We start from the raw sequence: 24,341 nt of genomic DNA, 5'->3' as shown, positions 1-24,341 counted from the left end.
TGGTTTCCTTTTGTCCTAATATATAGGAAAGACTATAAAAGTGGAAAAAATCAAGGATACTCAAAACACCAATTTCATCTGGTTCTTCATTTGCAAACAGTAGTACAAGTAAGCAATATGCTCTGAAATTAGGCTAGGTACAAAACTCAGATATTTTATTTGAAGCATATATATCTGTGTACATACAAGATAAAAGAAAAACAAAAATCCGTCATTTGTTTTTGCAACAACATATACTACTAAGTAAACCAAAGACCTTTGTGCAATAAATAGTTCTAATGCAATGGGAACTAGTAAGAAAAAAAATTAAAGGCCAGGGTATACATTTGAGCAAGACAAACAAAATTATCAGGGTAATCCAATTGCCATTATCTGTCAACTTGAAACAATAGCCACTGCTACCATGGAATTACTTTGCTACATTGCTGAGCTCTCAAAGGTGTGCACATGTATAGCCATAAACATTAAATGCTAAACTTTGGGGTCTTATTTTTTTTTATTTTTGTTTTTTTAGAACATGTACACCACATCAAATGGCCATACAAACACTTACGAGCAAATCTATGGTAGGCAAAAATAATCAGCCCTAATATTTTGTGGGAAAAGTTCTCTAGGTATTATAGCAGAAAAAACACATCTTAGTATACTGACTTAGGAAACCTCATGCTCTCATGAATAATAAATCTGTACTAACAGAAAAAAAATGCAGGTGTAATAAGTACAGCTTGTGATTCGCTCATCTTTAAATGCGGACTAATCCTTCATTCAGTTAAACCATAAAACTAAACATCCTGCTTCCTGTTCCCACGGTCAGCAAATTAGTTCCTAAAATCCAAACAAAATATCACAAGATAATATTAGACGATTTTTTCCTGAATATATTCCCAATCATCCAATCACTAAATTATTCAGTATAGGCAACTGCATGAAATCAGAACAGAAAACATCCTTTATCATCTGAAGTATATCTCTACCAGAGTTATATTTCAGGAAAAAAAATATGCGATACTCGGCCATGTTACTTTACTGATGATACTAGACAAAACTTGACACAATTTTCAATAAATTTAGTTTCCCAGTCTTTAAACATGTACTGAGAGACTTCAAAAACATTTTTAAAAATCTTAAGTAAAGTTCCCCTGAATAACGATATTACTAATTACACACTAATTATTTCTGTGAAAGAAAATTGAGCATATTATAAAAGGTAAATACAAGTATTAGTCCAAACCAAAAACAATTTCTATTACTTGCTGATTAAACAGAAATCAAACAAAAAACAGCTGCATCGAAGACCACAGATACATACTATGTATAATGTTAATGACATTAATAAACTTTCATGCAATAAATTACTTTTTTTTCAATTACCTAACTCTTGGTGATAATAAAATCAAGGTACTGATACATAATTTTTGGCAGCTTAAATGAATTACTAAAATATATGGAAGAAAAATATGTTTGTGAGAGTGAGTGTAAATATGTCAGAACATGTTTTTAAGTATGAGAGTGGGTGAGTTCTTGTGTTTCTGTGTTAATCTAAGAAACCTATATGTATGACAGTTTAAATGTGTTCAAGGTTGTTTAACAATATTTCTATGAATAACTTCATATTCTGATCATAACCCCTCACCCATATACAAATCAAAATATTGAGTGGCCATCTATTGATCAACAATAAAAAAAATATATAATAATTTCATCATATATTTTTTTCAGATAGTACATACACTTACAAAAAGAAAAAAAAAAAGGACACAACAATAAATAACGGTATTTAATCCAGCAAAGGGAGATGCTTGGCTTATATGCTGATACGCAGGAATGAGTTGCCATGATAGGAAGGAATGGAACTTTTTTTATTTTCACATGTAACATTGAATTTACAGAGGCACACACTTTTTGAGACAGCTAAAAAGCATTTTAAAGGGAGGGATAAAATGGCTGAGAATCAGGTCCTGCTTAAAAGAAAGTTTCACATTCAATCTCGAACTACTTCTCGTAACCTACCCAGAACCTCCCTTTAAATCTTATTATCATTTTACTATGTTCCCTCCTCTTTGTTACATGTATGGGTTCTGTATCTATTAAAACAAAAACAAAAACTTTCCTGACCGAAATACCCATATATACAAAAGAGAAAAAACATAATACCTTTAAATTCCATAAAATTATGTAAATCATATATAAAAATCTGACAATCATCATCAATTTATGTATCTATCTCAACTTCTTAACTCTAAAATCTACAATAATAGATACTATTGGTTTTCATAAATATCTGAAGAAATACTATTCATCAATCTTACCTTATACTTATAACAAATTCTTATCACCTGACTAGAATCAATCCAAGGAATGTACGGACCACTTCCTTTGGCTTCCAGCTTTTAAAGATTAGTAATCAATAAGAAGAGTTTTTCTTAATTCAGCAATCATCATAAATCATAAATATGGTATTATATCATCTTGTAAATTTCTGGAAACATTCTTATTCTCATTATCAATGAGGGAGAAGAGGCATAGACTAAAAAGAACTTGGAAAACTTGAATGATGCCAATAATTTTGAAAAATAATGAAAATATGATAAAAATGGAATATCCAATTCACATGCTTACCTACATTAGATATACTAACAATAATAATCAAGACTCCTATTATATATCATTTCACAATGGTTGTTAAAATCTTGGTTTTGGCAACATTTACATATTTCTTTTAGTTCATTTATCTCTTCACATACTTCCAAAACAAAAATTAGGGGAGCAACACTTAAAGAAAGGGGCACACAATGGTTTGCTTACAACAAAGGTTTTCCTTGTTCAAATACCTTAGTCTCCCTTTTAGCAAACCACGCAAACACTTCTGTGGAATCACTATTTGCATCCATCCAGATTATTCAAAATATGAACCTCTGAGAATATTGGATAATCATTGTAGACGAGGTGTGCTTAGACTGTTCTCTGTTGATAACAAAATAAATCTACTGACTATATTCGCATTTTGCAATAACTCAACCTTTGAAATACCATGTTGGATAATGTACACTTGCAAGATAAATGTGTTCCATTCAACATACAACATTCTCAGTCTTCTAAAACATGATATGAGATAATACCCTATCACAATATACTTCTAACCTAAATATTCTCACCTAGTCAACAGCAAATACATTACCCTATCCAGACAGGCCACAATCTTTCTTTAATAACCCGAAAAAGCTGATCTGACATCTAAACACTTATTCTATCCTCTATATAATGGAAGCAAAATGAAAGCATAAACATCAAATAGGTGACACAATTTTGCTTTTTGGCAACTGAGGAAGTTCAGATCTAAATTTTTGGTCCTAAAAAAAAACTGTGATACATATTTGATATTTAGCCTCTCTTCATGATTGTACTTTTGCAACTCTATCTTGGTTGCATGTCTACATGACAACATCACTGTTCACAAACATACATTCGAACTTACATATGATAGGGTTACGAAGTTACATACTTTGCACTGTAACTTCACAAAATTCATGGCAAAAAATATAGAGAAAAAAAAGAAAGAAAAAAATAAATGATTTCTAAAAAGCAAAGGTCTGTCAGATGCACATCAGATCAAAAATACATATATATATATGTAATTGGTGACAATTTCACACCTAATAGTCTGCTATTCATTATTCAACTTACAGTATTACACAGGTTGAATTAATCTAACACCTACATTAGCTTTGATTCATTATGGAAACTAGGAAGTTATACACTCAAAGACTCCAGTATTCATTAAATAAATAGTGTATAAAATCAAGACCTTCAAATACCTTCTTTCCATTTTCATATAATATATTATATATATATGACATTATATATATATACATATATATATATATATATATATATATATATATATATATATATATATATATATATATATATATATACATATATACATATATAATATACATATATAATATATATCATATATATTGTAATATATATTATATATAAAATATATATTATATATATTATATATATCATATATATTATATATATCATATATATTACATATACCATATATATTACATATACCATATATATTACATATGCTATATATATTACATATACTATATATATTACATATACTACATATATTACATATACTATATATATTGCATATACTATATGTATTATATATCATATAAATACTTTATATTATATATATATATATATATATATATATATATAGATATATAGATATATAGATATATATATATAAAAGAAAAGGAAAAAAGACTGGATGTGCTTCATATTGACTTTCCACATAATGACAGAAATCCGTACCAGAAAATACAAATATAATACCATATCAATAAATAATCCATTATAATAATAATACTTCATTATGCTGAATATATATAAAAATCTCCTCAACATGGTCACAAACTGAATCTAAATTCACTGATAAACATGAAGCCCTTGAAAAGTGAACAAAATAATGATAATCTTGTGCAAATAACAATTAATTTGTCACAGTAGACAGTGTCCCTGTCATGCTGTGTTTGTTTCTTAATTCTTCATCAGCATTCACCACTGATGTGCTGCCTTCTACTGCTTCCAGTGCAGTTTCTGCTGAAAAGTAAAGACACTTTGTATAATAACAAGGAATACTGATATCATACCATTACTTCTACACAAACTATTACACTTGTAACTGCTACCACTACCAATACTCCTAATTCTTTTGCTGCAACTACTACTACTCCTACTACTACTACTAAAACTATAGCTACTGTTACTGCTACAATGACTGCTGCTGCTTAAATGGTATGATAAATTACTACATTCTAACTCATTGTTGAGGGTTATTATATATACTATACTGGTCCATGCACCAAGGGAGACATACAATTTCTCTAAACTATAATTTTAACAGAAGAATATACCATTTTCCTAGAAACAAGGGCTTTAACTTACTTTAATCCGTTTTATATGAAGACACCACTGGCGTCATGAAGCTCCAGTGGAACATAGTGTGACGCCATTGTTGGCGTCATAATTCCCTTTAATTTTAGTTGTTGCTGAGTGATCCCGTATTCTGTACTGGATCTATTTTTAGACCGCATACTGTCCTAGAGATTCTGTAGCCCCACCCACCATCCCTGTTTCCACCAATCATGTACATCAGCTAGATGTGCCCAATCCCATACCCAGAATGAGGAACTATCATTGGCAGATTCTATATCACAGTTTCCCCCTCTGTGGTCCTTCCCCTGTACTCCATATCCACCTATTCCTTTACCTCACCCCATACCCCTTCACTTGGGATGGAAAATTGTACACTTCATTTCTACTTTCATTTTACCCCAAATATCTTTGAACGATTTCACATTTGGCAACCATTACCTTGCTGTCTCTCTGTCTACTTTTCAGGGTCTCTTTCACCTTAATGGTTGTACTCAGAGCCAAACACATAAAAAACTATTTAGTTCACAAACCTTTCACTAAGTGCTGGCTCAATGAATGTTACATGGATAAACATCCCACCTAGATAAGAGTACAGTCATACCATGGCATATATGTCCTGTACATGCCACCTGGCAGCAATGGGTTAAATCAGTTGCTTATGACAAAACGAAGACACAAAACATTTTTGAAAGAAATCTTCAAATCGAAACCAAAATATAAACGCTAATTGATCCAATAAAAAAAAGTAAAAGCTAGTGCTAAAAGAGTTGACCAACTACATTATTCCTGACCTGTGTCCCCTTCCTTGGGCTTCTCTGCATTGGCTTGGGACTCTGTAGCTTCAATGGCAGCATCTGTGAATGACTCGTCACCAGGGCCAGCGTTGTTGTTGTTGGCTGTGAATGATGACCACAGGTTTGTGATGGCACCTTTAGCTGATGTCAGAGCGCCTCCTGAGAGATAAAAGACATAATTAGGGAGCTGTGAATTAAATAATAGAATATATCCAGAAGTAGTTTTCTTTGAATGAAAAAGACAAATAAACGCATGAACAAAGAAGTTACAAAAATCACATGAATAAAGAAGTTTAAAAAATCATATAAAAACAATCATTCTTCGACTACTTATACTTACCAACAGCCTCCCTGGTTTTTACAACTGCTGTGCCTGTTGTGGCAAGTGTCTGGTTTATCCGTCTTCCTTTGTCCAGGCCCTGGATTGTGCTGGAAGAGAATGTTGAGGATAAATATGCTTTTCCAGACCAAATCTATAGCTTGTATGGTCAGTTATTAGTGGATAAGAACTCTAAACGATAAATGCATTTGAAATAAAACTAAAAACTATTTCCCTTTAACACCACTTCAACACCTATACTCACTGTGACAACCGAATTCTCATGTCAGTCATGGAGAGGTTTCCGGCATGAGGGTGCCCGGGCATCAACTCCATCAGCGTTGGGTAAGTGCCAGATGCAATCCACACCCTGTAGTTATGACTCCTTTTCCATGAGGTAACAAAGCTGCTGTTGAAGACCTCATGTTCACGAGAACCCTCTGGAGGTGCAAGAGCAAGGTAATGTGTTATCAAAATATCATCATTATGAAAAGCAGATATTTAATATCAGTCCTATATATCAGACACGTATCACCTCTCCTTATTTTTCCCCTCATGGTCTCACTTTGAATCTTGTTTTGTTCAATGCAAATTATTTCCTCAAAATATATATGTGTATATTTCATTTATCAAAATATTAATCCATAGAGAATTTCATCCTGAGGAGAATAAGCACTCAAAAAACTACTATAGAAAAGTACAAAGAATATTTGGAAACAGTATTCTCACATATTAACTTCCAAACAAAAAAATAATGAGGGGTAACCCCTATACTATAGAGCCAAGGTGATAATCTATAGAAATCTAAAAAATCTCAACTATGAAATTTTACAAAATTTCAAAACTGTAAAACACAACACTATCCCAAGGGGAAATAAAACACAAAATAATCGTCCTCCTACAACCAAGAACGTACCACTGCACACAGATGACCGCAGCAGTGACAGGAGATAAACCTTGAACTGATAGCGTAGCCACTCTTCTCCCCCGACCCAACCCACCCCCTCCAGGAACACATCGGGATGGTTGCTTATTGGAGAGATGTCGTTGGGAGCCTTGGTGTTCAGGGTAGCACTCACAGCTTCAACCTTTCAGAACAAGGAAGTTTGGAAAACCATTGACGTATTGTAAATTAATATAAGCATGTTACCAGACATATGAACCATATTTAACACTATCTATTTTGACTTATGTATACTCTCACAAACAAACTTGCACAAATACAAATACATACACAAATTAAAACAAAGACACACAGACACACTCAGACACACACACACACTGAGACACAGAGACACGACACAGACACGACACAGACAGACAGACAGACAGACACACACACACACACACAAAAAAAAAAAAAAAAAAAAAAAAAAAAAAAAAACATCGCAAATAACAAATATGGGTAAAGGGAATTACTTGGCGAACAATATTTTCAGCAAAGCGCAAATCTTCTGTAGAAAGGCTTAACTGGCGTTTCAGCTCCGGATCTGGAATCTCTATCTTGCCCTCATCAAGCTGTGGAAGGAAAAAGATACAAATTGCTTTTGCTGCAAATTTTAACAACAAAACTGTACACACCACACAATTAGTCAAAATCATTTATAAAAAAAAACTATTACAACATACAGTATGTACAGGAAGCCATACTTCAACATCTCCAGGACTCAAGCAATGTGGCTGGTTATAATAATAAACCTCACATCAAGTCTTCTGTCCCCTGATGACCTCCCTCAATCTCTCGAGTAGTCTAGTCACCAGCAGAAGAGATGGCATTACCTATAACCCGCCACATGCCTTGAGTCCTAAAGATATTGAAGTAAAGTTTTCTGCTGCATATACAAGAAGCTTTACTGGAACATCTGACTTCTTAGGGTATCAAGGAAAGTCAACGCAAACCCAGCTAAATGTTTGCCCACTGAAGATGTCCCTGTATTCTGCCTTACTTTATTTCAGGCTTTGTTTCTTATCACAGTACCATATGACGCGCTGGTCAGTCATACGGTAAAGTATAAAGTCACCTCCCACTTTATTGGGTGTGGGTAGGTAAGGGTGGGGGCATGGGTATTGATGTGCATGTGTGCATTCTTACTTAACCGTTTTTACCTAGCTGCCCCAAATGAGCTAACCTCAGAGGCTCCTGTCTGCTATATCTAAATTATCATATGACTTTTTAAACTGATGCACATTTTTGGCACACATGATGTTATTAGGGCATGTGCGTGTGTGTGTGTTGTGTAGTGTGTGTAGTTTTTTTGTTTTTTTTTGTGAGTGTGTGTGCATGTATGTGTGTGCGCGCATCTGTGTGCGTGTTTGCATGCGATTGTGTGTGTGTGTGTGTGTGTGTGTGTGTGTGTGTGTGTGTGTGTGTGTGTGTGTGTGTGTGTGTGTGTGTGTGTGTGGGTGTGTGTGTGTGTGTGTGTGTGTGTGTGTGTGCGTGCGTGCGTGTGGATGTGTGCGTGTGGATGTGTGCATGTGGATGTGTGCGTGTAGATGTGTGTGTGTGGGTGTGTGCGTGTACATGTGTGTGTTTGTATATATATAAAAAATTACCCACCTGTACAAGCACATCATACAGATGCTTCTTGTGCACAAAGAGAGCATTTGAGGCTCCCACCAGAAAGGCTCTGGAGGTTGGAGCAGTCAGCACGTCTAGATACTGCAGAGACAGGTAAGGGTGGAGCAAGTTGCCCTGAAATCAAAAGGGTTCCATTACTAAATATGATTCCTAACATGTGATTTTCCATCCTTTCCAATATCAGTGGCTGTGCTATATTTGCAGGCAATTACAGAGAAGAAAAGAAAAGGGGAAAAAAAAGTATTCATAAATGATCTGTATGCTTTTACATATATATAAATATAAATATAAATATAAATATAAATATATATATATACATATATATATATATATATATATATATATATATATATATATATATATATATATATATATATATATATATTGTAACTTGACCAGAAAATATGACAAAAATTATTCATAAATCAGTATATGCCACAGATATTACTTACCTTTGTGAATATCTCCAACGGCAAGCCACAGTCAGAGGATATGAGAGAAGCGAATTTCTCTGGGGGCGTCTGCTGGGGGATAGGGGGAGCTTCTGGCTCTGAGGTGAATTGCTCCTGACCCAGCGACACCCCAGACGTTGGTGAGACAGGTACATCGTCACCTGGCTCACTTGGCGAGGGGTTTGGGGTTGCTGTCGAGGCTGGAGAAAAGAGAGAAAGAAAAATGTCCATTAAGAAAGAATAACAAACGTGGAAGGAAGACTAAGAGAGGGAACTGATGGCATTCTAAGTTCTTACGCTGAGCCTGCACCTTATCAGTGATGCAAATAATTTCAACTGAATTCAAGTAACAAACGCAATCAAATACATATCCATTCATCTATTAAGATACGTGTCATGAATGAAGGGAGAATATTATAAAAGTGAATAAGCAGTCCTAGTACAAAGATCACAAATTCTGCACCTGGGCCATATTATTTCAGCATGATATTACAATGCTGTTTTTCTTCACCGTAACCATTAAAAAGTGACAGAAGGTTTTGCATCTGCATTCATTCCCACATAAAGCTACTTGATGAATATGTGAATCAATTCCTCTATATTTCTGTCTTACTTGAATTGTTTGGCAGCTTATTAGGTCAGATGGAGAAAAATTATAAAAAAAACTGAATATGAACTGTCGATATCCTGCTTTCATGACAAATGTCCTGACCACAACAAAGGCTTCCACGAGCTACAAGATACGAGATTATATTCTAGATATTGAATACGCCATATAGATACACTTCAAGCCTTACATTTCTCTAATACATTATCTACTACAAATAGAATAAAAAAAGACAAAAGAAGGAAAGAAGGAAAAACGAAAAATAAAACACAAAGCCAAATACCTCCAAACCAGCCATTCAAGTCAAGAGCTCCCAAAATAATAAGCATTATATGGGTTTTACAATTTCTTGTAACAGCACATGGCATATTTGCATAATTCTAGATTTTAAGTCAACGTTTCATAATTGACTGGCTGATATTCTTCATCAGATATGTAAGCAGGCAGAAGCGTTAACAAAAACCGGAAAGAAAAGCTTTTTTTATACATTTGCTAGAAATGGTTTCTCACTCTCAAGAATATTCCAGTTATGAAGACTTTATTTCTTGACACAAATATACACATTAATAACTTATGAGACTGGAGCTTTTTAGCACGTCTGAGTCTTTTCTGGGGTAAAGATAAAAATATTCTTTTTCTGACCTCTGTAAATAATTCATCATCATCTTCATTCTTAAACTGAATTTCACTTTAATATCTACAGATTGTTTTCATCATGTGAAACAATCATCAATGGGATCAGATTACAGATCAAACTTTGCTTGAAAACCTAATACCAATAAACAAGGGATTGGATACAACAAGACCACTATAAAAGTATCTTCAGTCCCGTTACTAATGCACATGGATTCCCCTTTGAAATAAGGCTTGCTATCAATCAAACATATTTATCTGCATGATGTGTCCTTGTTGTATAAAAAAAGACACATAAAAAAAAACATATATATATGTATATATATATATGAGTGTATATGCAGAGCTAGACTATACTCACAACCAGAAACTCGTAAAATACTTGTAATTTAAGGTCTTATGGTTTTATTCTTTTGATCTGACTTTTGCGTCTAAACAACTGCAACTAAATACTGCATATTTACATCCATGGTCACATAAATCAACTTATCTTTAGAGATAGAGAAGGAAGAAAAAATATAGAACAGTGTACTATAAAAGAAAGAAAAAACAAGCAAAAGACAAAAATGTATGCCAACTATGTACTATTACCATAACTATTCACCTATTCCATTAAAAAAATAATAATAAATAAAGAAAGAAATTAAATTAATTAATTAATTTTAAAAAAGGATCAAAGTTCACAGACAAATATGCTCTAAATATGATTCTTGCCATATTTCCTCAATTGTGCACATAAACCTGTACACACATACAATTGCCTTACTTTTTCCTTAGGAGATAAGAATGACAAAAACATTTTCTTTTATTTTTTTTCAATTACTGATGAAGTAATGACTTTTAATAAGCAGTCAAAAGAAAAATATAAATTTTCTCATTTTCTAAAAATATCCCACTTCATGGTCTTCAAACAATGTCAAAAAATAAATCTTCATTGAGGAAATTCTGCTGTCCTTTCAAAGGGTCTTTTTTACAAATTTGTTCAGTTACACAGACTTGTATTTTTTTCTTTCTGTAATAAATACTATACTATATATATGGCTATACAATGCTTGGACTGGAAAAGTCCTATAGTGTGTGAAATTAACTACTATATCTGGCAACATTTACTCAACTTTTATACAGTTTAATACCACACCAAATTATACAAAATACTGGAAAACTACTGCTATTAACTACAGTATTCAGTATGCCCATATAACACTGAAATTGTAAAATGTTCAATTCCCATAATGTCCAATTCAAAAAGGTCTTAAAGACATTGATCAGAAAATACTTGTAATTTAAGGTTTTTCAGTTTTATTCTTTTTATCTGACTTTTGGTAAAGTTCCCACATGTTTATGGTGAAGGAACAGGACCATGTTGACAGGACAATACCTAATGTGGTAATTCTATCTGGAATTCACAAATACAATACTCTTTTTTGAGATAAAAGACTAGAATGGGCAATTTCACCTAAACTTCAACAATTAATATAAATTATTAATGGAAAAAAATCTGATATCAGTTGACCTGAAAGTTAAGGTAATTCTCAAATAAACTGTAATGGACTGCATCTCAAATTAACAAGAGTTAAACAATTTACTACACTAAAAATTGATAGAATTTTTTTCATGTTATACCTACATTTTAACATTATAACATTATACATTATAAACCTTATATCCACATACAGTATCAGTCCTGAGTTGGGTAACTAGAGTCACTCTTTTACAACAAGTGGATATTTCTTTAACCGTATACCTACCTAGACATGGGGTAACATACCTTAGATAGATAAATATTGTTGGCCAGCCCCCTTTTATTTTGCTAAAATCAATTATTTGGTATCATTTAATAATTCTCAAATAAAATGAATCTGTCACATGGTTCTGAAATTGCCCTTGATGTGCACCAGGCCACAGAAACAAATCTACATTCCAGAAATGTATGGAAAGCTTTGGTACCATCACATCAGGTAACTGACAGTGATTCAGTCATGTCTGTTGCGTTTAACTGCTATTTCACCATCTCTAAAGAGACACAGTGGATGAGGCTGCAGGTGAAAAAAAGATCAAGAAAGAGAAAGAAAGGGAGAGAGAAAGAGAGTAAATGAATGAATGAGACAGAGAGAGAAATGGAAAGAATAATAAATCAATGAAAGGGAGAGAAAAAGACAAGAAAAACATTAGTTATGCAACAGTTCTGACATATTTTGTCAGAACTACTTATGAATTAGGTTTATCTGTTGATTAAATTTACATAATTCCCAAGAGCAAGTTTTTGCGAAAAAAGGCAAAAAAAAAAGTTTCTCAGCTCTGGCTATCACCATTAACACATGGTTAAAGGTGGTGATAAGTATCCATAACATACACAGTTGAATTTGTTCTGTATTGTGTGCACTAGACAGCTATTTACTTGTTTAGCCCAAACTACGATCAATGAGGAGGTACATCCCTCAAAAAAAGGCTCAGTCTCTTTATAGCCTCTTTTGTTGAAGGATTATATACGATGCAGCCAAAAGAAGAAAAAAAAGTATTCTGTGCTTCAACTTTTTCAACTGAGCAGCTGATTGCATATAGTGCCCAGTACATAGCTCCATATGGCATGGATAAAAGTCCTTCTCAGAGGGTTTATAACTACTCCTATTTTCATCTGATTCCTCACATGTGCTGAGAATATCAATGAGTGCTCTGCTGCTACCATGACTCATGCAAACAGCTGTTAGCACATGCTCAACCTTCACCATTATTTAGATGCATGATATACTAATATATCTGATATAACAATATATATGGAATAGGAGAATAACAATAATTATAATTCCAATACCCATTTCAGTATCTGTCCATAATACATAATGAAGCTGAATTATTTTTCCAGTTGTAAGAAAGCAGCTGCAAATTGCCAAATTGCTATATTCTGCATACTATAATCAAACCTTACCAGGAACACGACCATTCAGGTATGTTTCTGGAAAAGTGTATATGCAGAGCTAGGCTATACTCTCAACAAGAATATATAAGACAATGCAAATTCACCTTTTTGGACTGGGAACATTTCAACAAACGTCAATTCAGTAGACCGTACAGGTTCCCTACATACAACACAAAAGTTAAATAAAGTTGAATGGCATCAACTGCTAAAACATAGTAAGTATAGTATACAACAATACATAATGGTCATTGCATTCAAAATGTAATTATGGTGAATTACTTTTATAGTTTATCACTGAATGTGTTGTTTTAGTTCAACTCTAACTTTCCTTTATCTGCAATTGCTTTTATTTACTTCCAACTCTCTGGTCGCATCACTGATGAACTAACCACAAGACTAGTTGAGGCTATGTGCTGTTATATACAGTATCTTAATAACATTACAATAATCATTATGTCAATAACAATACAAACAGTATTATTATTAAGAGCATTAGGGAAAAAATCCCACAAAGTCAAGGAATGAGGAAATCAAGCAGTGATAAGGCTAACTAAATGACTCATTGGCAGCTCAGCTCTTGAGGAGGCCTCTGGGTGCAGTGAAATTAAAAAAAAAACTACAGTGGACAGTAGATAAACACAGCCATGAGGTTAAGGAAAAAGCTATTATCTCTGATGAATTCTTAGGTATTGTCTTGTCTGTTTTCTTGCTTTTCTCTTCATTCATGTTCCTACATTTTTACAAACTCACTGAAGGGATTCTCCATGGGTTAATAAGTCTTTTTTCCCCTCATGCTCTGTCAAAGATCAAAATATGGAATATCAATATCACTAGTGAAGATTTATACTAGTGAAAACTTCTGCCTTAAACAGAGCTTCAGAAGAATCAGTGTATAGAAATTTCTTTACACCATCTTGACTGACTCCCTATTCAATCTCTCTTCCCTACAATCACACTGCCTATCCATCTGCCTCTTTATTTCTCATTATGTCATCAGCTGGGTTTGTTTCCTTAAAAAAGAAACTGGTCAGATTTTCAAAAACACGCGGCTTTCTAAACACAATTGCAGCAGCTCACATGAGCACTAGGTACACTCTCAAACACAGGTATTACTAATGCGGTTATTATTTCACTATGCTAGTCATGCCAGATCACAGCACCAACCCAGGCTGATGCCTAAGCTTGTCACTCTGACACAGGGGCTCATGTTGTCATTACAAAAGCCGCCCTTCTTGAACTCAAGCATGTCACACTAGCAGCGAAGTACCTAACGCGAGTTCAGGCAAGGCTCAGTATAAACGGAGCAAGAGTTTCTTACCTGAGTGTGTTGTATATTCTAATAAAAGGTCACAAAGGGCTTATGATTCAAGCCCACTAAGATGAAAGAAGTAGCTGTGTATATACACCAATCTCGACAATTTCCCAAAAACATGCTATAAAAAAGAAACACAAAAGACTGGAGAATCTCTTGGCAGTGGAGTGGCATTCTAGATATAAGTGTATGAATCTATTACTATTTCTTCCTGATCACAGTAAGAGGAGGTCAACTGATTGATCACAGATAATGTGAACCTAACTGTTTGCTTTATGAGGCTGGGAAACATGCCAAATAAATTAAGAATGGGAAACCTACATGATAAATCAATGAGCCAGTATTCCCTTTTTTATTTGCACAAGATGAGGTCACTGATCAATCTTTTGGATGAAATTTTAAAACTTCTAATATATAACAGTCCTTTTCAGAAAGTCTTAGCTTTGGAAATGAAATGAAATGTGAAAAAGGGAAATATACAAAAAGGAAAAGAAAAAAACAAGAAAAGAAAACACCAGTGACATTATAATAACAAATTCACTTTCCAACATGGATTCCTCTCTCCTATTCATCTGTCATCATTCAAAACAAAGAAGCACATAGCCTCTGTCTTCATTGTATGCTGATATAACTCTCATCAAAATCAAAGCACAATTTGCATATCTATTCCAATCCTTTCACAACATTATATGGGTCTGAACAAGTATTACAACTAATAATTTCATTACTGTTATATCTACATTTATAACCACATTATCACTGCTACACTGATCTACCGATAATAGTATGCTAATATTAGTTCCAGTCCAATTACTACTACTACTACTTTTCTACTACTACTGCTGCTACTACAGCTACATCATACTACTATTACCAGAGTAAAGTTATTAATAGTAGTACTTGTGTTATAATTGTTGTATCCACAAAAATGTTCAAAAAAAGACAATGATGATCCACTAATAACCACATGAATAAATAAAGAAGTAAAATCAAATGATCCCATAACTGGAGAAAAAATAGAAGAAAAAAATCCTTATGCACCATTGATGTATAAAAAAGAAACATTCCTTTTATAAGAAAATTGGTTCATTAAAGATAGATAAAAAAAGTGTATGGCCAACTCCTATATAAATAGAGAGGAAAAATATGTTCACATATATATACTTGTATTCATACATAAATATATCTCCATGTACATGAATGCATATTCACTTTCAACACTTCCAAGTGGGCCGCCAACGCCAGTTTAGGAGTTTCAGGTCTTTCTGGATGGCAGCCCAAAACCAATTATCCCGGGTAACATGTGCACACAGATTTATCTTGTTTATTTAAAATGATGAATCAATAAAGAACAATGTAAACAGTAACAACAATAATGAAAAAATAACAAATCAATAAACAATTACAATAACAGTAATAATATAATGAAAAAAAAAATAAATAAAAATAATGATAAATAACAATAACAATCATAACAAAAATGATAAAAATAATATAAAAGTAATGTTAATGATAATGATAAAAATAATAATAATATTGAAGATGATAACAAGAATAAATTAGACTAAGATCAACAAACTAGACCTTCAACTCACAAGGCTTTTCCTGTGTGGGTGACTTCTCCCTCCCAGTCCAGTAGTTGAAGACCCCACTCAGTCGGCCCTTTAGTGATACCATCTTGCTGGTCAGGTTTGCTGCTGAGGTGCCTCCCGCTCCCCCGTTGAACTCCGGGGGTGACATGATGGAGCCACGGGAGGTAACTGACGTGAGACTCGAGTTGCTACTCCGTCTCTCACTCAGGTCATCTGAGGGCGATGCTGAGAGGGAGCAGAGAAGGGTTACACTGTTGTTGTTTTGTTGTCTGGTGCTCGTTCCGTTTGTGCAAATCTTTATTTCATCTCCATTACATAATCTAACTGACCCTAAAGACTAAACTGAAACACTATGATAGAAAACTTTTTCCCCTTTTCAAGACTACTGTAAAAATGCACCTCTCATGGAATACAATTCCCACATTCTGATATGAGCCCTGATTCATATCTATATTAGCTATGATGGGACTGTATTCATGAATCCCAATGTTCTTATGGAAACTCAAGATATGAATGTAGCAATCTGGGACGAAACGCAACTCTGCTATTGTAACAATTTAAAAACTAGAGAAGAATAAAGATGATACTAGTGAAGAAAAGTTTAGAGCAGCATTTTGGTATATGAAATGTATATTGTTCAGCCCATGAACTGTTGCTGGAGCACAGCAGACATCCATATAACTTTCTTGCATTTTCACTTGAATAAATATAATATTTCTTGCTTTCATTTGCTTGTCATACGAAAGGCAAACATTTATTTCCAGGGTTAGGTGCAAAAAATGTTATGGTAACAATATTTAAATGCAATATAATCAATCATAATCACACAATTCAAAACAAAACTGGAAAAACAATATATCCCAAAACAATATAACAAATCCAGCTCATAATACTGCCAATGACCTGGGAACAGTGACATGTATAAACACTATGTATTAAATATCTTGGCTGTAATAGAGGATCAATCTATGTGTTAACATACCAACAGCATCTGGAGGGGACCCCATGAGGTTCAGGCTCTCTTCGTTGGTGACGTTAATAATCTTGGTGGGTTCGGTTCCATCTTCCAGATCAGACACCTCCATCTTCTCTAAGTTTTTGTTACTTCCTTTCTTCTCCCCAAGGGACTCGGCCTCCTGAGAGAATACCTCAAGTTAATCTTGTTCTTGACACTATTACCTCTAAACTCATACATTAAAAGCTCTAACTTGATGCTACATTTATCTTCAAAACAAGCTCCTTCCTCTTTTCTCTTTAACTAACTGCAATGGCCTCAATGTAAATAACATTTTCAGCAGTTCTGAATATTCCTTTTCATGGCACATGTGCATACACATAGTTCACAATTAGACAAATTATTTTACAATAGTCTGTATGAGAAATGGCATTTCTATTTGAAGTTCATTTTATTCCTGGCAGTGTCCTTTCACCAAGTCATAGTACCAATAACAACTTCTTTATCTTCCTGATAAACAAAAACAAACACCTCTTGACTGAACAACTATTAGGCAGCTTCTGTTGTCATATCATACTTAACCCCTTTTGACATTCACTAGAAACTGAACTTGATGAGAGATATTATTAGATTTTATCAATAAATATATACATAGATGGACAGACTAGATGGACAGACAGATAGATAGATATATAGATATAGATATAAGTATAATTTAGAAATAAATATTGATATATAGATATGGACACCTCTGTAAAGTGACACTGCCTGAGAGGGTCAGGTATGATTGACAAGACCGATGTTGCTCATTTTGAGTCATGAAATCATTAGTAACAAAGCATTTATGGTACTGCTTTTTCTCCAACATTTTCAGCTATATTGATGAAGATTGGTAACATAATATTGCTGTCATTTTACAAGAAAAGCTCTGTGTAGTGCACAGCTATGTCACAATCCAAGAGGAATTCTAGGTTTTGTAAAAAGAATTGCACTGTAAACAACATCCATGTTATTATGAATCTAACAACATCTGCATGTCAAATTATACCCATATCACTAAAGGGGTTAACAACACTACCTCTTTGCTTTCCTGACTACTTACCGCTGCCATCTCTGCGACTTGCATGCACACCTCTCCACTGTGTGCCGAGGCGTTGTCCAGGGCGTCCCCAACCAATTCTGACTCTCCTGGTTCCGCCTCATTGCTGTTACAAAAATAATTTCAACTGTAGCTTAATATCCTTTGTCATATCTCTTAAATAATGGATCAGCTGTTTTTTGTGAAATATATCAGAATAAAAGGTGAATAAAAAGAAATGGTGTTCAAAAATTTAGTCAAACACTTGTTTACACACTCTTACATGCAATAAAAGATGGCTAAATATATGCATACACACACACAGTCAAACTCACGAACATGCACACACACACACACGGTCACACACACGCACGCAAGCACACACACACACGGACGCACGCACCCATCCACCCACACACACACACACACTGTTCATAATCAAATACATGAATATAAATAACCCCAAGCAGGTACATAATGCACAAAAATACCAAGGATTAAAGAAAAACTCGAAACAAAGACAATCAGTAAACAACCCACACCTCTACAGGTTAATAATGGTAGTCAAGTAACTTATACACACTAAACATGATGGTATATGTAATACCATACACAGGTTATCTATCCCCTTTATACCAATATATACAGAAATAAGTGTACATAATACAGGAGAATCAATCAACTGGAAGCAGGATCCCCTTCTTATCACTTCCATGTATAACAACTATTATCCTTTCTGCTACTGGATTTAGTGTCCTGCTGCCTTCCATGAGGATCAAACCACTACATATAGCCTTTAACATTTGAGGAGACTCTATACAGTTGCTGATGCTGTAAGGACAGCAAGGATTGCAAGGGTTATAATAATGAGAAACATTTACTGGTCTTTGACACATAACAGTACAAGTTATATTTGAATGATTAGTTATGGAGAGTAATACATGACACAATGGTTATTATAAATGCCTGAGAGGATTTGCCTAGGACTTGTTTCATGAATGTTCTGATCGCATCAAAGCATTTTTTAAAGTGATACCTCAACAGCTACGAAATTCCCACATTATAGAAGTGAATAGTCAATGCTATTTGTAACCTGTATGGGACTGTAAACATTAAATCATCCACTACGAAAATTCTGAAACAAAGGACACATCAATCCTCCTCCTTTTATCAATGTCATATCTGTAACTTACACATGATGATAAATACTCATATCAGATTCATTAGGAATGTGTAATACATGAAAAGATTCCTACTAGTCAATTCAGTACATTTAGCCTGCATACATCCCACATCAAGAGTAATATACACACTCTACTCCCATGTTTCCCTTCATAGATACACAGATCTACTGGCTATAACAAATGGTCATACTTACAGTTTAATAAAGACAAATCACTGACAGATAACATAAACAACATTCAATGACTGTACTTAAAGCAACAGGTTCTCTATTCTATGGTACAAAGTCCTCCTCTCATCAATGTCAAAATTTACCCGAAGAATTTGTCCAAGTATATCTATGAGAAATTAAATTTACGAACACTAAAAGGTGAATCTCTCCTGGAACGCTCATATCCCTCTAAGATCAAGAGGGGAGGGAGTACCTACTCTGAGAACCACTGTGGGAGCCACCAAAGAATGTCAATAAATGTCATACCTGTAATACACTATTTTTGTTGGACATCTCTTACTTTATTTTTTTCTGTTTTCTGTCCATCTATCTGTCGGCATGTCAGTCATTCAATTAATCAATGATGGTAAAGACTACTACATTCTAACGAGTATGTTTTTCAAGCAAACATTTTACAAATATTTACAAAAATATGAATTACATACAAATTTCCTGACTGAGAATTGAGTAAATATTAACAAAAAAGAATAAAACTATATTTCTTGAAGATGGATAGAATGCACTGCTACCAGTTCAAAGCCTTTAACAGGTTTTCAATAGTAACAACTGAATTTTTCAATGGACAAAGCAAGCACAGGAAAACTTATCAGTTTAAACTAAAAAGGGAAAATTAAGGGAATCAGGACTTATTTTTAAAAAATGCTACATATATAATTCACTTATATATTTCACATGGAGATGTAAAAAAAACTTATTGTGACAGACTATGAAAAATCAATATCATACACAGTGGGAGACTCCTGTCTAAACCACTGGAGACAAGTGACTAGCTATCACTTTGCTGCAAATAATTCACAGATTCTGGTAGATGCCTCACACCATGTTCCAAATCTATATCAGAATCACTGGGATAAGTTCTTACACACCCTATCATGAGGAAGACGATATCTCAGACACAGAGCAGCACAAAGCAGCACATGCTCATCCTCACCTGACTTCGCTGAAATGATCCCCATCGATTACCATGTTCATAATCAACCAGATATATTTGACTCGTGTGAAGACTTTCTTTTCTGGCCTTATCAAAATTCTAATTAACTGAATATATATAAAAAAAATCAACAGAAGATTCAAAAAAGGACAGTAGACATTATTCTATGTAATCAAAAATTCTTTTACAACTCTAGTTATATTTGCTCTACTTTCTGTCTTTTAAAAAATATGATAAACCACAGAAAATAAATATACCAAGACTGCATATCTAAAACTATTGGGAATTGGTGATGCTACATCGCATGACAAATAATAAGACAACAGGTGATGTCTCATAATGGGTTTATATATCTTTCATTACCACAAAATATCCTCATAATTTGTGCAGTCCTGAACACTGAATGACTGGCTGATAGGAAAGTTTTTTCAAAACTATTTTAAAAAGAGCAAGTTTCCTATCATTTTCATTGGTACCTCAACAAAAAGAGCATGGATTCAGCTATAAACTTCATCTAAAGCTATTTATCCATAACACCAATAATTCATGTGGATAGTAAATTCAGGAACTTGTTTACTTTTCTTTCCCTTTTTCCATTCACTAATGCTAGCTTCTTAACAAGTTTTCGTAAATACTCATGATTCAAGGCTGTGAATCTAACAAAACAAGAGAGGTTCAACACACACAGAATCAGCATCACTGAAAATGGATAACATATGTGATGAGATATGTGGAAAATTCAGCTGCTAGTGCTCATGATAAATTCTGTGATATTGTGGAATGTGAAGCAGTTTGCAATATGTCATAAAGCATGAGCACAATCTGAAAATAGTGTTAAATAGAGTAAAAAAAGACCATACCAGTGTTAGTGACCAATTATACAGTGTTATGTGAACTAAGAGAAAGGCATGAACCACCACTGTTAAAGGAAGACTGAGCTAAAAGCCTTGACATAATACCACAGCTTGCCAACTCTACAGCTACCAACCCCATGTAACTCTACACCTCCTCAATATCACACTGTTAAATACCACATAACCACAATTATTAATACTGTGTTAGAAAAAAAAGAGAGAATAAAGAAAGCAGGCTAACTGCTGCAACTGTTTTAGCTCCACTGTGCACAACTCAGTACATAGTCCCGCTCTCACACTGATGAAGCATGTTACAGATGTATATATATTTTTTTAGTCTCGAACGGTAACCACATCACAGACAAAAAGGGGCAGAGCTTAATTCCATGCATCCAAGGGCCAGGGCGAAATTTGGCGACTCTGCTTTGCTTTACCTGGAGACCCGAGCAGCCAGGGCGTCCTCTGCATAACACACTTCCATATAATCAGCTTCATTGGGACTGGGTTGCAGGGTGGCAAGGCCAAGCAGCCCTCGAGACCTGGCAGTGCCATCAATCATGTGTAGGAAAAATCAGGGCATGCCTAAGAGCCATCTCTTTTCTTTTTCATCTATGACAACTGAGACTTATAATCATAGGTTGCACGATCATCAGAACCAAAGGCTAATCTGGTTTTGCATTCATCGCTGCAATCATGATTTAATTGATTTTTACTTCAAAATATAAAATAATTTAAAGATGCCAATTCTATATTCATTTTTTAAAATGAAACAAAGCAAATAATATTGAAAACAAAGTATAATTTACTAAGATAAAATTATATAGAAAAGAAAAAATCAAATTACTTGGCAATTTATTAACACACAACTGACCTGGGAACCCGACAAAGCACCACTTAAACTTCCTCCTCTATCAAAATCTCATTACTCAGGCATAAGAAACTTTCCCTCTAATGATGGGATGAGAACAGAGAAAACCTTAATTTCTCAACCCTAACACCCAGATGAAACCAGAGAAGCACCCAAATGAACCGAGAGAATCGAAGTGAACCCAACTGAACTCCATTTAAACCCAACAAAACCCCTGGAGAACATACTATAAACAACTCACCTGAGGGAAGCCGCATGTGCCAAGCCATTCGGGAAGTTCTCTGGGAAGAGGGCCAGGAGGGAAGTGATAGTGCGCACTAGGGGGCCGACAGGGCTGTGGTAGAAGAGCACGCGACGCTCCAGCAGGATCAGCTTAAACAGGACCAGGATGTTGCGGCCAAAGATTCTTACCGCATCAGACACGAACACCCCTGCCAAGGATAGTAGGGGAGGGCGTGCAATGTGGTTTCTGTTTTTTTTTAAACTTGTGCAATAGAAAACAGACATTCTTAGTTTAGAGACATAAAATCATAGAAAGAGGAAGAAGATGAGGAAGAAGACAAGGAGAAAGAGAAAGATATATAGTAGCTGTTGTTAGTTGAAAGGAGGAAGAAAGAGACAAAGTAAGAAAAAAGTAGAACTCACTGAAGTTGCTGGTAATCCATACATTTTATGTAACAAACAAGGGTGTCCTTGGTAGTGAGAAAAAGAGTAGAAGCAGGAGAAGAAGCAAGAAGGAGAGATGAAAAAGAAGAAGTAGGGTGAGAGGAGCAACAAGTGGAGAAGCAACATAAACCATAGGAGAGGGAGGAGCTAGAGGTGGGAGAGCAACAGAAGGAGGAGAGGAAAGAGAGACAGAAGCACAAGCAGTATGGGCAGGGGTAGGAGAAACAAGAAAAGGAGGAGCCTAAGAAGGAGTAGGAGGGGATGAAGCAATAGAAAGAGGAGGGGGAAGAGCAACGGATGGTGTAGGAGGAGGAACAGTAGGAGGGGAAGGAACAGAAGGAGGAGTAAGTGGAGAAAGAGGGATTGGATGCACTCAGGGGCAGTTGGATTACAATCTACTTAGTAGTAAAATAAATAAAAAGATGAATGGAAAAAAAATGAGAAGGGAGGAACAAAGGATGAAAAAGAGGAAAGGTAACTGGAGAAGAAAGAAAAAAGAAAGATATAAAAAGAAAGACTGAATGATAAATAAAACTGAGTCATAAGAAAGAAAACAAATGTAAAAAGAAATGGGAGAAAAGAAGAAAACACTGAAAAAAGGATCAATGAAAGGAAAAATAAGAAAGGAAGGAAAACATTAACAAAAAAGAAAAAATAACAGGAGACAAAAATAGAAATGTATGCTCGTGTGAGTATGCATATGGTTATAGTGTCTTCCTATACAGATTACTATGATACAACTAATCATTCTATTAAAATGCAAACTCATAGTAAAGGAAAGTTATGATTTCCTTTAACTTACAGTGCTATAAGCAACTAGACCAAGCCAAGTGACGACAAGAATCACATTCACATTCCAAAGACAGCTCTTAGGATTCCTCTCTCTCTCTCTATCTCTCTCTCTCACTTTCTCATTCCTCTATCTTTCTCTTACTCCACTTCTCTCGCTTTTTCATTTCCTCTCTCTAGCACTTTCCTCCTCTCTCTCTCTCTCACCCCAATCTCTCTTTCACTCCTTTCCATCTCTCTCTCTCTCTTCCTCTCACTCTCCCACCCCTTTCTCTCTCTCTATCTCTTCCTATCTCTCATACTCCCTCTCTCCCTCTCTAACCCCAACCTTTCTTTCACTTCTTTCCATCTCTCTTTCTCTCTTCTTCTCATTCCCATCTCTCTCCCTCTAACTCCCCCTTTCTTTTCCTCTTCTCTCTCACTCCCCCTTTCTCTTTCTCTCTCTCTCTCTCTCTCTCTCTCTCTTTCTCACTCCCCCCCCCTCTCTCTCTCTCTCACTTCCAACCTCTCTCTCTCTCTCTCTCTCTCTCTCTCTCTCTCTCTCTCTCTCTCTCTCTCTCTCTCTCTCTCTCTCTCTCTCTCTCTCTCTCTCTCTCTCTCACTCACTCTCTCTCTCACTCTCA

At 34.8% G+C, this 24,341-nt stretch overlaps 1 protein-coding gene across 4 annotated transcripts in view; it reads right to left on the bottom strand.

Annotated features, from left to right (window-relative positions):
- Positions 1–4,291: 4,291 nt before the first annotated feature.
- The window catches only part of LOC113804532 (late secretory pathway protein AVL9 homolog), a 30,386-nt gene continuing 10,336 nt past the window's right edge, over positions 4,292–24,341 (bottom strand). For 2 of the 4 annotated variants that reach the window (XM_070124829.1, XM_070124831.1), the window contains 13 exons: positions 22,505–22,694; positions 21,830–21,934; positions 18,221–18,323; positions 17,146–17,299; positions 16,167–16,388; positions 9,103–9,302; positions 8,630–8,764; positions 7,492–7,590; positions 6,989–7,160; positions 6,338–6,512; positions 6,094–6,182; positions 5,751–5,912; positions 4,292–4,623 (listed from right to left, as the gene is read on the bottom strand). In XM_070124829.1, coding sequence (XP_069980930.1) covers positions 4,514–4,623; positions 5,751–5,912; positions 6,094–6,182; positions 6,338–6,512; positions 6,989–7,160; positions 7,492–7,590; positions 8,630–8,764; positions 9,103–9,302; positions 16,167–16,388; positions 17,146–17,299; positions 18,221–18,323; positions 21,830–21,934; positions 22,505–22,694 — 1,916 coding nt within the window. In that variant the 3' untranslated portion in view covers positions 4,292–4,513. The remainder of the gene's footprint in view (positions 4,624–5,750; positions 5,913–6,093; positions 6,183–6,337; positions 6,513–6,988; positions 7,161–7,491; positions 7,591–8,629; positions 8,765–9,102; positions 9,303–16,166; positions 16,389–17,145; positions 17,300–18,220; positions 18,324–21,829; positions 21,935–22,504; positions 22,695–24,341) is intronic. The other 2 variants (XM_070124830.1, XM_070124832.1) reach the window with 2 other exon arrangements.

This window comes from Penaeus vannamei, chromosome 8 (assembly GCF_042767895.1).
Source record: "Penaeus vannamei isolate JL-2024 chromosome 8, ASM4276789v1, whole genome shotgun sequence".
In the NCBI taxonomy this organism is placed as follows: Eukaryota; Metazoa; Arthropoda; class Malacostraca; order Decapoda; family Penaeidae; genus Penaeus; species Penaeus vannamei.
The sequence above is the reverse complement of the archived record's forward strand: the minus strand, read 5'-3'. Positions and strand labels throughout refer to the sequence as shown.